This window comes from Tursiops truncatus, chromosome 13 (genome assembly GCF_011762595.2).
Source record: "Tursiops truncatus isolate mTurTru1 chromosome 13, mTurTru1.mat.Y, whole genome shotgun sequence".
Lineage (NCBI taxonomy): Eukaryota > Metazoa > Chordata > Mammalia > Artiodactyla > Delphinidae > Tursiops > Tursiops truncatus.
The window spans coordinates 17,450,869-17,463,486 of NC_047046.1; the positions used below are offsets into that span (position 1 = coordinate 17,450,869).

General features: G+C 43.2%; 1 protein-coding gene across 8 annotated transcripts in view; it reads left to right on the top strand.

Annotated features, from left to right (window-relative positions):
* Window positions 1-12,618, top strand: part of KCTD10 (potassium channel tetramerization domain containing 10) — a 37,005-nt gene that overhangs the window by 14,633 nt on the left and 9,754 nt on the right. For 7 of the 8 annotated variants that reach the window (XR_012325215.1, XR_002179472.3, XR_002179473.3 and 4 more), the window contains exons 3-6: window positions 761-930; window positions 3,558-3,647; window positions 3,970-4,022; window positions 5,311-5,506. Coding sequence is in view for 3 of the 8 variants with exons in the window: in XM_033837074.2 (XP_033692965.1) it covers window positions 761-930; window positions 3,558-3,647; window positions 3,970-4,022; window positions 5,311-5,506 (509 nt within the window). In the remaining 5 variants the exon portion in view is untranslated. The remainder of the gene's footprint in view (window positions 1-760; window positions 931-3,557; window positions 3,648-3,969; window positions 4,023-5,310; window positions 5,507-12,618) is intronic. The other variant, XM_033837073.2, reaches the window with a different exon arrangement.

Genomic DNA, 12,618 nt, shown 5'->3' on the forward strand with positions numbered 1-12,618 from the left:
GCACTGTGCCTGGTTCCGGTCAGCAGCTGGAATGTGTTTCCGTATCTCATGAATGCCAGCGCCATCTCCCCAAGTTAGACTGAACTGCTTGAGGGCAGGGTCTGGCTGGTCACCATTTTATCTCTGATCGCTGTCATTAGCCACTAAACACTTGTTTGGGGGGTTACGGATGGAATTTTCTGTGGTGGTGCTGGTGAGTGCCTGGGGGTCACCCTTGGGAGTCAGATGTCACTGACTCCCTGCAGCGTGAGCCGTCTGCTTCCTTAGAAATGGCTCTGTTATTTGGGAGTCTGAAAAAAAAAGCTTTGTTGTAAAAGGGAATAGATATTTTCACACCAGAAGCCTTTCCCCTGTCAATGGGGTGTGCTCATTTGGACCCATTTTATCCAGGTGTGGGGTAGGCCCTCTTGCGATAGTCTTAACATAGGGATTTTTGAGGTACTTGAGGAACATGCTTTTAGGCCCCAGGGGCCGTGGACTTCCCTGGCAGTCCAGTGGTTAAGACTCCGTGCTTCCTTCGCAGGGGGCACCGGTTCAATCCTTCCTTTGTTGTGGCAAAAAGTTAAAAATAAATAAATAAAATAAAGGAGCCCAAACCAGTGAGTCTGGGGTGTGCTTGTCTGCAGCCAGCGGGGCCTGGTCAGCCCTTTGCTGGTAGCTGGGCAGGTGGGGCCGCAACCCTCTCTGTGGTCCTGCTCTCCCCGGAGGTGGTGGGAGCCAAGAGACACCCCAGCTCTCCTCCCGCCTCCTCCCACCACAGGCTGGATCCTCATTGACCGGTGTGGGAAGCACTTTGGTACCATACTCAACTACCTTCGTGACGGGGCGGTCCCCTTGCCTGAGAGCCGCCGGGAGATCGAGGAGCTGCTGGCAGAAGCCAAGTACTACCTGGTCCAGGGCCTGGTGGAAGAGTGCCAGGCAGCCCTGCAAGTAGGTATCACCTTTTCTCCCCATGTGGGCGGGGAGAGCCCCAGACTCATCTGCCTTTCTCACTGTCCCCCTCCCTCATTGAGCTGTTGTGAGAGTTAATGAGTTGACCCCGGAGCTGCTCCCCTCTGGCCTGCGCGACCCCCGAGAGGCTTCCCTGTGATGCTGAGGCCACCTGACTGCTCTCTGGCTTATTTCAGCCCCCATGGTGTTGGGTCCTCTCCCTGTGTGCATTGTAACCCTTCAGTACCGAGCCATGGGGTGTAAAACCTGATCCTTCTCTGGACTTGTTGGGAGACTTATTCTCATCCCACAAGTCATTGTTGAGAGCCCAGCGTAATCTCTACAGACAGACACCCCTCACTCCTCAGCTGGAGCTGGGGAAGGACTGCTGGGGTCAAGTCTAGGGACAGTAAAATCCCTACAAAACCAGAACGCTTCTAGATGTAGCCAGCAGCCATTTATTTCAAGGCAAGTTAAGACATGGCAGAGAATCAGAAGAACCCCTTTGCGTTGTCCTAGGAATTGGATCTGTAAACGTGAGGCTCTTGGGTGGCTCTCCACTGGGACAGTACCCACGATGCCAGTCTGCCTGAGGAACTGGTATTTGCCTGGGGAACTGTTATTTGCACCACCCCTGCCGCTACTGCCAGTCTGTGAACTCTCTGTAAATCTAACTGAATGTTGTAGCTTTTACTTTGTTATTTTTTATTTCATTGGTATGTTTATTAAAGTAATGCATGTAAAGCGTTTACCAAGGCAAGTTAGTATTGTAAGCTAGGTTGATGTCAAAAACACTAGCATACGCCTTCCACCCACTCCCACCCCTGCAGCAGCCTCTTTTAATTCTTGCAGCAGTTCTTTACTCACCTGTTTCTTATATTATTTATTGATTTTCCAGTTTACCACATTATCTACTGGCGTTTCTGTAGAAGATTAAAATTTAGCTCATGTACCACCCCAGCCACTACCAAACTTGCCTGCACGTATTCCTTCTCCCAGTATAGTTTATCACAGTTTTGATTAAATCCGTACTCAGAGTTTACGTTGAGTTGTGTAAATATTGTTAACAGTTGAGCCACAGAGTATACAGTGATTATTTCCTTTCTCGTGTAACTTTTCAGTTTGCCAGAATTAGTGATTGCTTCATTGTCTTTCATTTGCTTGGTTTTCTAAGCACACATCCCTAATTCAGCCCTAAATTCTCAGAAACTTCAGTCTCCTTCTGGTATGTTCAGACACATCAGGGAATCTCTGTTTCATCTTTGTCTTAGAGACATGCCCTCTGGGTTCCTTTTTGTGGTTTCTGTTAGTCTGAGATTAAACCTCCAGGACTGACCTCCTAATTTCTCTTGCCCTTATCCTTCTATTTTCTCAGAGCGTTTTTTCAGTTTTATCTTTTCAACGCTTCTATTGAATTTTTCATTTCTGCTATCGTATTTCTGACTCCCGAGAGCCTTTTCTAGTTCTCCGAGTGCTCTTTTTTATATAGCACGCTGATCTTGTTTCATGGGATGCGGTATCTGCTCTCATCTGTCTGATGATACTATTTGAAGTTTTCTTTCTGCTGCCTTCATTGTGTGACTCCTTCTCTTACTTTTTCTCTTTGTTTTGGTTTCAGTCTCATATTTGAGAGGCTTTCCGGGTATAATCTGATGGTCCTTGGTCTGTTGAAATTCAAGAGTAAAGGCTCTGAAACACTGTATGTATTGTTGTCCAGTGGGCTTCAGTGGCAGATGATAAGGCTGGCTTTTTCAGTGGGAACTCTCAATGTCGGAATCTGTAAGCCTTTTTTTTTTTTTTTGGACAGGTGGTTCCCTGTAGAGGAATCCTCCACTCTCTTGCCTGGTGGGTATAAGCCCAACTGGCTGCCTTCTGAGATCTGAGTAGGAGAAGGGGCTGGGGTGGGGGTAGGGCTCACCATTTAGTGTGTAGATGGTTCACTTAATCTCCCGTTTTCGGAATAGCAGCTCAGCCCTGTCTTCTCCTGTACAAACTGCTCCAGGAAAGTGGACTTTTCTCCTGCCCGGCTGGGGTAGGGGATCCATCTGGAGGTCTCACCAGTGCTTCTGTCGACTAGCAAGCAACCCTCTGCTCTTGCCCTGAGTCCACCAGCCTTCAAAGCTGTGGATTCTTTCCCATCTGCCAACTTAGGTTTCAGCGTTCTGCTCCTTGGTTATCACTCACTTGAGACCTGCTTTCCAGACTTGAATTTTTGACATCTTTTGTCTGCTGACCTCACTTTTCCCATTCTTTCTCTCCTTATGGGCTTATAATTCCTCTGCAGTCATTGCAGTGGGGTTTTAGGAGCTTTGATGCAATCATATTTCATCTGCCATATTTAGGGTTTATTTTTGAGTGGCTTCCTGGGCTGTGAAATGTGTCATTGTTGTTAGTATTTATATGCCAAGCACCCTGGCATACAACAGTCCTGGCCGAAGAGCGGGTTCATTGGAGAACTCCACTCCTGGTCGTCCCCCATCCTACTTCACTGGTGCTGAGAATCCTCCTCTCTTCCCAGCCACGGCTGCCCCATCTCCCCTCGCCAGAGTCCGTCTTTGCCCGGCAGGCCAGCTTAAACAGTTCAATGCTGGGCAGGCCTCCCAGGCTGAAAGCATGTTTTGTTCCAGCAGAACAAAGATACTTATGAGCCTTTCTGCAAAGTTCCTGTCATCACCTCATCCAAGGAAGAACAGAAACTTATAGCGACTTCAAATAAGGTATGGTGGAGGCAACCTTGTGGCATTTCTTTTGCTACCAAAAGTGGTGGAGGTTATTCTGAGTAAGTTTTGGAATAAAAATGTGCGAAATTGCCTGGGCAAGGCCTGAGAAGGGGTCAGGAATGGGAGAGTATAGCTCATCTTTTGTTTCTCCTGGTGCTGGCTCACGCAGTCTCCCTCTCCAGCCCCACCCCAGCCAGCAGGCTATGCTTATCTGCCTCTTCAGGCGGATGGCAGGGCTCCAGTGCTGTGGGAAGCCGGTGGTCCTTTGCACCTGCACTCCAAGTGACTCTCTTCTTCCTTTTTTTAAAACAACCCACAGCCAGCCGTGAAGTTGCTCTACAACAGAAGTAACAACAAATACTCGTATACCAGGTAAGGTGTTGGCCAGAAAAGACATCTGCACTCAAACCAGCCAGGCCCACTCCCCTCGTTCCCTTCAGATGAGGGTGGCCTTTTTGCACCTCTAGAATGCCCAGATGGATCGATAGATACGAAATCAAATTCACACATACCATAAAATTCACCGTTTAAAAATACACAATTCAGTGTTTTTTAGTATATTCAGAGTTGTGCTACCATCACCACTTACCTAATTGTAGACCATTTTCATCACCTCAGAAGGAAACCTATACCTGTTAGCAGTCACTCCCCATGGCCCCCACCCTCTTATCTCCCCCAGCCCTAGGCAACCACTACTTTGCTTTCTGTTTCTATGGATTTGCCTACACCGGACATTTCATATATGTACAATCTTATAATATGTTGCTTTTTGTGTCTGGCTTCTTTCACTTAGCATAACGTTTTCAAAGTTCATCCACGTTGTAGCACGCATCAGTACTTCATTCATTTTATGGCTGAAGAATACTCCATTGTTCAGACAGACTACATTTTGCTTGTCCATTCATCAGTTGATGGACAATTAGGGTTGTTGCCACCTTCTGGCCGTTAGGAATAATGCTGCTGTGGACATGCATGTACACATACATGTTTTCATTTCTCTTGGGTGGATACCTAGGAGTGCAATTGCTGGGTCATATGGTAACTCTACGTTTAATCACTTGAGGACCTGCCGAACTGTTTTCCAAAGTGACTATGCCATTTTATGTTCCCACTAGCAATATATACAGGTTTCTAGAATGCCTTTTGGCTCTTGGGAACATGTGGCTCTAAATCAGGAACTTATGGGTTGTAGGGGTATTAGATGAAGTTATTTAAGACCCATAAATGGGCCCAGGATAAAAAGTCTCCCTCGGGCAGGTCACTCAGCCTCTCATGTGGCTCTGTGGGGCTCTCCTCCATGTCCCCGACCTGGTGCCTCTGCCTGCAGACCCCGTGGTTTCAGCATTTCATTCCTGGCTGTTGCACAGCAGGGCGTCCGCCCTAGCTCGCTGGTGAGGAGCGCAGACTTAGAGGCCAGAGCTGTCTTTTTGAGGCTCAGCTCTGCCATTTATTAGTTTTTGGCCTCAGCCAGTTCCCTAATTTCTCTGACCCTTGCTTTCCTTTGAGCTTTGGGGACTGTAGTGCCTTCTTCACGGGCTTACTGTGAGGTTGAAAAGGGATGTTGGAGATAATGGGCCCGGTGTGTGGAAACACTCCCCCACTAGTGGTGGCTGTTAACACCAGCTTGTAATCAATCACTTTATCAAATGTTCTTTTGCAGCAATTCTGACGACAATATGTTGAAGAACATCGAACTGTTTGATAAGCTATCGCTGCGCTTTAATGGAAGGGTCCTGTTCATAAAGGATGTCATTGGGGACGAAATCTGCTGCTGGTCCTTCTACGGCCAGGGCCGCAAGATCGCTGAAGTCTGCTGTACCTCTATCGTCTACGCCACCGAGAAGAAACAGACCAAGGTAAGGGCCTCCAGAGGACGGTTCTGAGTGGCTAGTCTGAAATCTGTATTTGAAAAACTTCCCTTTCTCCTTGAGCAAAATACACTTCAAGAGGGAAAGGCTCTAAAAATGCTTTCCTTGACTCTTGACTGCTCGTTGTTCAAATATTCATTCTCTTTTGGGCCCTGGAAAGATCCAAATGTAGGCTTGGAAGAACAGAATGGCGTTTCCTTTCTGACACCCAGTAAGTATAGACCGTCATACTGCTCATGGGTTCCTTTTCTGTAAAGGTTGATTCAGACAGGTCCTTGTACCCCTGTGTACCCCGCTGCCTGCATTTTCTCCTCTGTCATCAACGATCTGACCCCACCTATGCCAGCTCCTTGCCGTCTTCCTCTCGACGCTGTTTCCCACCACACTGGCCCCATCCATCTCACTCATCAGGAGCAGTGCTACCTTCAAGGTCTTGACCTTGGCCTTCTAGTCGTGAGCCCCTACTTCCTTGTCATCTGTCCTCCTCTTACCCACCGACTTGGGCAGCCCTCCACCCTCACGGGGCCCTCTCAGCACTCCTTGTGAATCTGGGTGGCTTCTTCCCAGCATGTGACTCCCTGACCGATCTGGACTCTGGACCCATTTTTATGTCATCCTCTGCAAACCAGTGGACCTGACCTCTCCCTTGGCTTCTGTCTCTGTGATGTTTTGCAAAGCTAGATCATGCTGCAGAGTGTGGTTAGAGATCTGTTAATTGATATTCACTCCCTTTAGGTTTCTGCTTGCCTACCCTCCTCCTTAGGCTATGTGACTGGGTTGTTTTTGTCTTTTGTTTTCCTCCCTTTTATTTTTTTCTTTTTATTGAAGTATAGTTGATTTATAATGTTGTGTTAATTACTGTACAGCAGAGTAACTCAGGTATACATATTCACATTCTTTTCCATTATGGTTTATCACAGGATATTAAATATAGTTCCCTGTGCTATACAGTAGGACCTTGTTGTTTATCCATCCTATATATACCAGTTTGCATCTGCTAATCCCAAACTCTCAATCCATCCCTCTCCCATTCTATTCTCTGTGTCTATGATTCTGTTTCATAGATAGGTTCATTTGTGTCATAATTTAGATTCCACATATAAGTGATATCATATGGTATTTGTCCTTCTCTTTCTGACCTACTTCACTTAGTATGATAATCTCTAGTTGCATACATGTTCCTGCAAATGGCATTATTTCTTTCTTTTTATGGCTAAATAGTAGTCCATTGTATATATGTACTACATCTTCTTTATCCATTCATCTGTTGATGGGCATTTCGGTTGTTTCCATGTCATGGCTATTGTGAATAGTGCTGCTATGAACATAGGGGTGCATGTATCTTTTTTTGAATTATAGTTTTGTCTGGGTATATGCCTGGGGATTGCAGGATCATACGGTAATTCTGTTTTTAGTTTTCTGAGGAAAACCTCTACGCTGTTTTCCACAGTGGCTGCACCAACTTACATTCCTACCAACAGTGTAGGAGGGTTCCCTTTTCTCCACACCCTCTCCAGCATTTGTTATTTGTAGACCTTTTTCTTTTTTTTGAAGGTATTTTATTTAATTTTTTTGTGTTTAACTTTTTAATTTTTATTTTATATTGGAGTATAGTTGATTAACGATGTTGTGTAGACTTTTTAATGATGGCCATTCTGACTGGTGTGAGCAGGTAGTTCATTGTAGTTTTGATTTGCATTTCTCTAATATTTAGTGATGTTGAGTATCTTTTCATATGCCTATTGGCCTTCGGTATTCTTTGGAGAAATGTCTCTTTAGGTTTTCTGCCCATTTTGCGATTGGTATGTTTGTTTTTTTGTTGTTGAGTTGTATGAGCTGTTTGTATATTTTGGAAATTAAGCTCTTGTTGGTCGCATTATTTGCAAATATTTTCTCCCATCCTGTATGTTGTCTTTTCGTTTTGTTTATGGTTTCCTTTACTGTGCAAAAGCTTGTAAGTTTGATTACGTCCCATTTGTTTATTTTTGTTTTTATTTCTGTTGCCTTGGGAGACTGACCTACATTGGTATGGTTTATGTCAGAGAATGTTTTGCCTATGATCTTTTCTAGGAGGTTTATGGTGTCATATCTTATGTTTAAGTCTTTAAGCCACTTTGAGTTTATTTTTTTGTGTGGTGAGAGGGTGTGTTCTAACTTCATTGATTTACATGTGGCTGTCCAATCTTCCCAACACCGCTTGCTGAAGGGACTTTTTCCCATTGTATATTCTTGCCTCCTTTGTTCAAGATCAATTGACTGTAGGTGTGTGGGTTTATTTCTGGGCTCTCTATACTGTTCCATCGATCCATGTGTCTGTTTCTATGCCAATACCACACTGTTTTGATCAGTGTAGCTTCGTAGTATTATCTGAAGTCTGCGATGGTTATGCCCCCTGCTTTGTTCTTTTTTTTCAGGATTGCTTTGGCAATTCTGGGTCTTTTATGGTTCCATGTGAATTTTAGGACTATTTGCTCTAGTTGTGTGAAAAATGTCATGGGTGATTTGATAGGGAATCATGTTAAATCTGTAGATTGCTTTAGGTAATATGGCCATTTTAACAATATTAATTCTTCCAGCCCAGGAGCATGGGATATCTTTTCATTTCTTTGAATCATCTTCAGTTTCCTTTATTAATGTTTTATAGTTCTCAGCATATAAGTCTTTCACCTCCTTGGTGAGGTTTATTCCTAAGTATTTTATTTGGGGGGTTGTGATTTTAAAAGGTATTGATTTTTTTTACATTCCCTTTCTGATACTTCATTGTTGGTGTGAAGAAATGCAACCAATTTCTGTATGTTAATCTTGTGTCTTGCTACCTTGCTGAATTCATTTACCAGTTCTAGTAGTTTTTGTGTGGAGTCCTTAGGGTTTTTCTGTATATAGTATTATATCATCTAAATATAATGACAGTTTTACCTCTTCCCTTCCAATTTGGATACCTTTTATTTTTTTTTCTTATCTGATTACTGTGGCTAGGACTTCCAATACTATGTTGAATAGAAGTGGTTACAGCGGGCATCCTTGTCTTGTTCTAGATTTTAGCGGGAAGGCTTTCAGCTTTTCACCATTGAGTATTATATTGGCTGTGGGTTTGTCATAAATAGTTTTTACTATTTAGAGATATGTCCCCTCTATACCCACTTTGGTAAGAGTTTTTATCATGAATGGATGTTGCATTTTTGTTAAATGTCTTTTCTGCATCTATTGAGATGATCATGTGGTTTTTGTCTTTTGTTTATGTGGTGTATCACGTTGATTTGCATATGTTGAACCATCCTTATGAATTTGGGATGAATCCCACTCGGTTGTGATGTAAGATCTTTTTTATGTGTTGTTGGATTTGGTTTGCTGATATTTTGTTGAGAATTTTTGCACCTGTACCATCAAAGATATTGGCCTGTAATTTTCTTCTTTGGTGGTGTCTTTGTCTGGTTTTGGTATCAGAGTGACGGTGGCTTCATAGAATGTCCTTGGCAGTGTTCCCTCCTCTTCAATTTTTTGGAAGAGTTTGAGAAGGATAGGTATAAGTTCTTGTTTGTATGTTTGGTAGAATTTGCCTGTGAAACTGTCTGGTTCTGGACTGTTGTTTATAGGGAGCTTTTAAATTATAGATTCTATTTCAGTTCTATTGATTGGTCTGTTCAAATTATCTATTTCTTCTTGATTCAATTTTGGTGGGCTGTATGTTTCTAGAAACTTGTCCATTTCTTCTAGGTTGTTGAATTTGTTGGCATATAATTGTTCTTAGTATTCCCTTATGGTTTTTTGTATTCCTGTGGTATCAGTTGTTATGTCTCCTTTTTCATTTCTAATTTGTTTATTTGAGTTCTCTCTCTTTTCTTCTTCGTGAGCTTGGCCAGAGGTTTATCAATCTTGTTTATCCTTCAAAGAACCAGCTCTTGGTTTTATTAATTTTTTTATGTTGTTTTTTAAATCTCTATTTCCCCTCTGATCTTTATTATTTCCTTCCTTCTGGTGACTAGGTTTTGTTTTTTCTTCTTTTTCTAATTCTTTTAAGTGGTAGATTAGGTTGTTTATTTGAGATTTTTCTCGTTTTTTTGAGGAAGGCCTGTATCTATGAAGTCCCCTATAAGAACTGCTTTTGCTGCATCCCATAGATTTTGTATGGTTGTGTTTTCATTGTCACTTGTCTCAAGGTATTTTTTAATTTCCTCTTTGATTTCATCATTGACCCATTGGTTTTTTAGTAGCATGTTGTTTAGTCTCCATGTAATTTTTTTTTCTCATTTCTTTTTCTGTGGCTAATTTCTAGTTTCATGCTGTTGTGTCAGGAAAGATGCTTGAGATAATTTCTGTACTCCTAAATTTGTTGAGGCTTGTTTTGTGCCCTAGTATGTGGGTCAATCCTAGAGAATGTTCCATGTGCACTTGAAAAGAATGTGTATTCTGGTTTTTTGGGATGTAATGTCATGAAAATATCAAATAAGTCTAACTGTTCTATTGTATCATTTAGTATTTCTGTTGCCTTATTGAGTCTCTGTCTGGAAGATCTGTCCACTGATGTGAGTGGGATGGTAAAGTCTCCTACTGTTGGGTTGGCCAAAAAGTTCATTCAGGTTTTTGTGGAGGATGTCACAGAAAAACCCGAACGAACTTTTTGGCCAACCCAATATTGTATTCCTGTCAATTTTCTCCCTTTATATGTCTGTTAGTATTTGTTTTATGTATTTGGGTGCTCTTATATTAGGGGTATATATGTTGATGAGTATAAAATCTTTTTCTTGTATTGATCCTTTTATCATTATATAGTGTCCTTCTTTATCTTTCTTTATGGACTTTGGTTTAAATGTTTTTTTTTTTTGTTGTTTGTTTGTTTTGTGGTACACGGGCCTCTCACTGTTGTGGCCTCTCCTGTTGCGGAGCACAGGCTCTGGACGCGCAGGCTCAGTGGCCATGGCTTACGGGCCCAGCCTCTCCGCGGCATGTGGGATCTTCCCAGACCGGGGCACGAACCCATGTCCCCTGTATCAGCAGGCGGACTCTCAACCACTGCGCCGCCAGGGAAGCCCTGTTTTGTCTGATATTAGTATTGCGACCCACACTTTCTTGTCACTTCCGTTTGCATGAAATATCTTTTTCCATCTCTTCACTTTCAGCCTGTGTGTGTCCTTTGCCCTGAAGTGGATCTCTTGTAGGCAGCGTATTGTAGGTTCTTTTTTTTTTTTTTTTTTGCCATACGTGGGCCTCTCACTGTTGTGGCCTCTCCTGCTGCGGAGCACAGGCTCCGGACGCGCAGGCTCAGTGCCCATGGCTCATGGGCCTAGCCGCTCCGCAGCATGTGCGATCTTCCCGGACCGGGGCAGAAACCCGTGTCCCCTGCATTGGCAGGCGGACTCTCAACCGCTGCGCCACCAGGGAAGCCCCGGCTCTTGTTTTTTTAATCCAATCTGCCACTCTGTGTATTTTGACTGGAACGTTTAGTCCATTGACATTTAGGGTAATTATTGATAGATATGTATTTATTGCCATTTTAAACCTTGTTTTCCTGTTGTTTCATATTCTTTGTCCTTTTTGTTTTTCCTTTTGTGGCTTGATGATATTCTTTTGCATTATACTTACGTTCTTTTCATTTTTTGTGAATCTATTGTATGTTTTTGATTTGTGGTCACCCTGTTTTTCAAGTATGTTAAGCCCTTCCTATATATATTTGCCTTAGACTGGTGGTCATATAGGCTCAAACACATTCTAGGGGGAAAAAAATCTACATTGTCTTACTCTCCTCCCCAACATTTTATGATTTTGATGTCCTCTTTTACATCTTCATGTTCATCCTTTTGCTGTTCATTGTGGTTATCATCACTTTCACAGAAAATACTTTTTCTTTTTTTTCGGTACGGGGGCCTCACTGCTGTGGCCTCTCCTGTTGCGGAGCACAGGCTCCAGACGTGCAGGCTCAGCGGCCATGGCTCATGGGCCCAGCCACTCTGCGGCATGTGGGATCCTCCCAGACCGGGCCACGAACCCATGTCCCCTGCATTGGCAGGTGGACTCTCAACCACTGCACCACCAGGGAAGCCCGAAAATATTTTGATTTTGATTTTTTTTTTTTTTTAAATCTACATAGTGGCTTTTTTTTTTTTTTTTTGGCTGTGTTGAGTCTTTGTTGCTGCTCACAGGCTTTCTCTAGTTGTGGCGATTGGGGGTTACTCTTTGTTGTGGTGTGCGGGTTTCTCATTGCGGTGGCTTCTCGTTGTGGAGCATGGGCTCTAGGCGTGGGGGCATCAGTAGTTGTGGCACGTGGGCTCAGTAGTTATGGCTCACAAGCTCTAGAGCACAGGCTCAGTATTTGTGGCACATGGGCTTAGTTCTCCGTGGCATGTGGGATCTTCCCGGGCCAGGGCTCAAACCCGTGTCCCCTGCATTGGCAGGCGGATTCTCAACCACTGTGCCACTGGGGAAGCCCTCTACTGGCTTTTTTAAGTGATTTATTTTCCAATTGTGATTTTCTCTTTCCTATAGATTTTTACTTCTTTTCTATTTAGAGAAGACCTTTCAATATTTCCTTTAGGATAGGTTTAGTATTGCTATGTTCTTCTATTTTTTCTTGTCTGAGAAATTCTTTCTCTCTCCTTCTATACTAAGTGATAGTCTTACTGCGTAGAGTATCTTAGGTTGCAGATTTTTTCCCTTTTAGGACTTTGAATTTATCTGGCCACTCCCTTCTGGCCTGCAATGTTTCCGTAGAGAAATCAGCTGATAGTCTTATTGCGGGGGGGGGGGGTTCCCTTGTAATTAACTCTGTTTTCCTCTTGCTGCCTTTAGAATCCTGTCTTTAACTTTTGCCATTTTTATTATAATACGTCTTGGTGTAGGTCTTTTTGGGTTTATCTTGTTTGGGACCCTTGAGCTTCCGGTACCTGGGTACCTGGGTATGTTTCTTTCTTTAGGTTTGGGAAGTTTTCAGCCATAATTTCTTCAAATACATTTTTGATCCCCTTTACTCTTTCTTTCCCTTCTGGAGTCCCTATTCTGCATAGGTTGGCACACTTTATATTATCCCACAGGTCTCTTAGATTGCTTTTGGTTTTTTTCATTTGGCTTTCTATCTGCTGTCCTGATTGGGTGATTTCCATTATTTT